The following is a 3,383-nucleotide window of genomic DNA, read 5'->3' on the forward strand; positions in this document are numbered from 1 at the left end:
TATTTCCTATGCTCAGGCTAAATGTTCCCTCTCTGGAAGCCTTACACAACTTTAATTAATTGGAATTACCACTTGGAGCAGGGAAGGTTCTTCATTTGTGACAAAAAAGGATTCACTAAATGCTGGGAGTGGTGGAGGCAGCCCAGGCCTTGGCACTCTGCTCACCTGCCCAGAGGTGCAAAGGACACTTGAGACAACCTTCCCTGGTCCTGCATTTGTTAGAACATGGATATGTTTTAAAAGAATAATGGACTATATTGTACTTATAGATACATTTCCCAAAGTTACAGTAAGGTAAGGCCAGTGCCAGCTGAAGTGCTGGACATCAGGTACTTGGCACCAGGGGATTTAAAGCCAAAGACAGAAGGAATTTGGCCCTGATTGCTGTTTGATGTGACCCATCCAATGAGTGCACTGAGGGCTTGGAAAGGCTGCTGAGCTCTGAAGGCCATGCTTGGCTGCTGGCTCTGAGTCCTGTTGCTCTGTGAACAGAACTAGAAATGGAGTCCCAGCTTATTGCTGTGGTTTTCCTCATTTAAAAGGGTTGGTGAGACCAATCCAGCCACAAGTTTTGACTCCTGAAACTCCCAAGTACTGTATGTGTAGAATTTCCACAGGCACTGCTGCTCCCACCCCTGATTCCCAGTTTTCCAGGGCATGTCTGCTGCACTTGGAAGCTTCTTTATTCAGGACCATTGAGCAAGACAACGGGGGATGTTTTACTATTTGAAAATAATGTATACAGAGCAAAATTCCTCTGGTTCTCAGCCACCAGCCAAAGACCAAAATTCTGCCAAAAATTCCCTGTGGCTGCTCAGAAGGACACTGAGGTCCCAGTGCACCCCTAGTTTTGGAGGCACTGGGAGTGACTGTACTGGCTGACCTGGAGTGATGGACAGTGACCCCAGAAATGAAGGAGGCTCTGCTGGGATTTAGTGGGTTTATTTGCTCTGCAGGCAGCCACAGACAGGAGAGAGAAGAATAAATAAGTTAAAGCAGAGTGTGGCAGTTTAACAACCCCAACATGGAGATGCTTGGCCGTGTAAGCAGAGTGCTTTGTACCTGATCCCTGTTCAGGCCAGAACTCACCTAAGTCAAGTATTTCCCCCTTTGGCCAGAAAGGTTCCCAAACATGCCCTTGACAACTCAACAATAATAAAACGTAGAAAAAACCTCTTGTAATGTCATAGAGTCACATCCAGTTGTTCTGAGATTGTCAGTCTGTTCCAAAATACTTCTGTCCAAAGTGTGTTGGTGCAACAGGATGCACTTCTGTAGTTAAAATGGTGATTTCTGGGAATTCCTGGATGATGGATTTGGCACCTTTGAAGAGAAAGCAAAGGCAATAATAACTACAGTGCTTCAGCACCTGCCAAATCAGGATCAGCAGTACTCTGAAGGTGAGTCAGGCTCTGTGCTCCTGTCTCCACTTCCTGTTCCTGCCTTAGCTAATCTCTGTGAGGAAAACTTCCTGACTGCAGGGGATTGCTTTTTTGGGGGTCTCTTCTTTGGATTGTCCTTTCCTTCATGGTACATGTGTACTCCCCACCTAATGACCAAAGTGGTTCCAGGCTGCCAGGAATAAGTCCCTGCAGTCCAGCTCAGTGTTTTGGTAGTGATTTCTGCCATGGCCCATTTCTAAAACACGAGGCCCATTTTCATACTTCCCAGAGGCAGATGTCCCTGGTTTAGATCCCCTTTTCCCAGGTAACATCTCTATCATGCAGACAGGACTGTTCTGTAGCTCCATTCACCTCCCACTCCTGGCAGAACTGGTGTCCTTTTGGTGCTGGTCCTACCCATCCCATTCCGTGGGCTACTGCCATTGCTCTGGGAGCCATGGAAGCCCTTCATGTACCTGGCAGTGCTGCAAAATCCTTTCCCATTGGGTGTGACAGGCCCTTTCCTTTCTGCTGCCCCACTCACTGCCCACACCACGGCTCTGTTTTACAATTCAGCCATAAAAACCCCCAAGCCCCCCTGTTCCGGGCACAGTGACAGGGCTGGGCTGTGGCACAGGCTCAGCTCTGCCTGTGTCACATGTGGGACTGATGTCACCTCCCCAGGACTCCTGTAACCCCCACAGCCCTGACTCACCGTGGGGTGTGGAGAACAGGCTGAGCAGGATGATGACATTGGGCTGGACCCCGTGTTCCACCAGCACCTTGACAGCCTCGATGACAGTGTTCCCAGTGCCTGCAGGGGACAGAGGGACAGACTGCGTGGGTTTTCCCCCTGGATGGCAAACGTGTCTGAGAATACCTGTGGTAATGTTGGTGTGTGACTGAACAGTGATTCTGTCCTTCCCCACTGGAAAGCCATCACCTCTGCATGTGTTAACCAGAAAACATTGCACTCCTAATGAAGGAACTTAGACTGGAAAAGTTACCTCATCCCAACAAACTCCTTATCAGAGTAGGGGTTTTTTGTCAGTATTAACTGGATTTAATTTTAAAGTCATTTACTTCTAAGATTATAATATTGATCCAAAAATGTTTTTTAGTAATGTAAGAAAAATACTGTTTGAATCTTGTCTCATGGCAAAATTAATATAATTCAATTTATATCAACTCTTAATCTTCAGCCATTCTCCCAAACACCGCCATGGCCAAAGGATTTGCTTTGCATTCCCACTGGTGCAGCTGACTAATGTGTGTCCTGGCACAGCCTGATAATTCCCTGCTCTGTCACCTAAACCAAGCAGAAAACCTCATCCAAGCCCCTGAAATTTGGAGGGTTTCCTTTCATTCAGGCCCTCCCCGTTCCGAGGAGTCTGACTGTCCCTAGAGGTGGCAGACACTCACTCAGGATTGGGTACATCAGCAGCACTTTCCTCCTGTAGATGTCTGGAGGGAACTTGGCGTAGTACACCTTGGCTCGCTGGGTCTCCTCGTCGCTCTGGATCAGGATCTTCCCGATGCGGATGGAGCGGCAGCAGTCCCGGAGGCCTTGTTCCATGGCCTCTCCTGCAGGGAGAGCACAGGCCCCAACAGCAAAGGGTTACAGGCTGAGAAACAGCCCCACTGCAGGGACAGGGACAGTCCCAGCACTGCTGAAACAGCCCCACTGCAGGGACAGGGACAGTCCCTCCTCTGCTCCTCTGGGAACAGTTCTAAAGGGAGATTGTTTGTCCTCAGTTCTAAAAACACTTGAAGTTCTTTTCCTTTTTTCTGTGCTGAGACAGAAAACCAAATCTCCTCAGTGTTCCTGAGCTCTGGGTGTTGGTGTTCCTGAGGTGTTGGTGTTCCCTGAGGTGTTGGTGTTCCTGAGCCCCTGGGTGTTGATCTTCCTGAGGTGTTGGTGTTCCCGAGCCCCTGGCTGTTGGTGTTCCTGCGGTGTTGGTGTTCCTGAGGTGCTGGTGTTCCTGAGGTGTTGGTGTTCCT

The 3,383-nt window shown here is 49.0% G+C and overlaps 1 protein-coding gene across 1 annotated transcript in view; it reads right to left on the minus strand.

Annotated features, from left to right (window-relative positions):
* Positions 1–926: 926 nt before the first annotated feature.
* The window catches only part of UPRT (uracil phosphoribosyltransferase homolog), a 15,530-nt gene continuing 13,073 nt past the window's right edge, over positions 927–3,383 (minus strand). Inside the window, exons 5-7 of the mRNA XM_027696232.1 lie at positions 2,805–2,966; positions 2,098–2,196; positions 927–1,323 (exon numbers count right to left, since the gene is read on the minus strand). Coding sequence (XP_027552033.1) covers positions 1,217–1,323; positions 2,098–2,196; positions 2,805–2,966 — 368 coding nt within the window. The 3' untranslated portion in view covers positions 927–1,216. The remainder of the gene's footprint in view (positions 1,324–2,097; positions 2,197–2,804; positions 2,967–3,383) is intronic.

The sequence above is a fragment of the Neopelma chrysocephalum genome, unplaced genomic scaffold (assembly GCF_003984885.1).
Source record: "Neopelma chrysocephalum unplaced genomic scaffold, ASM398488v2 Primary Assembly neopelma1_105, whole genome shotgun sequence".
Lineage (NCBI taxonomy): Eukaryota > Metazoa > Chordata > Aves > Passeriformes > Pipridae > Neopelma > Neopelma chrysocephalum.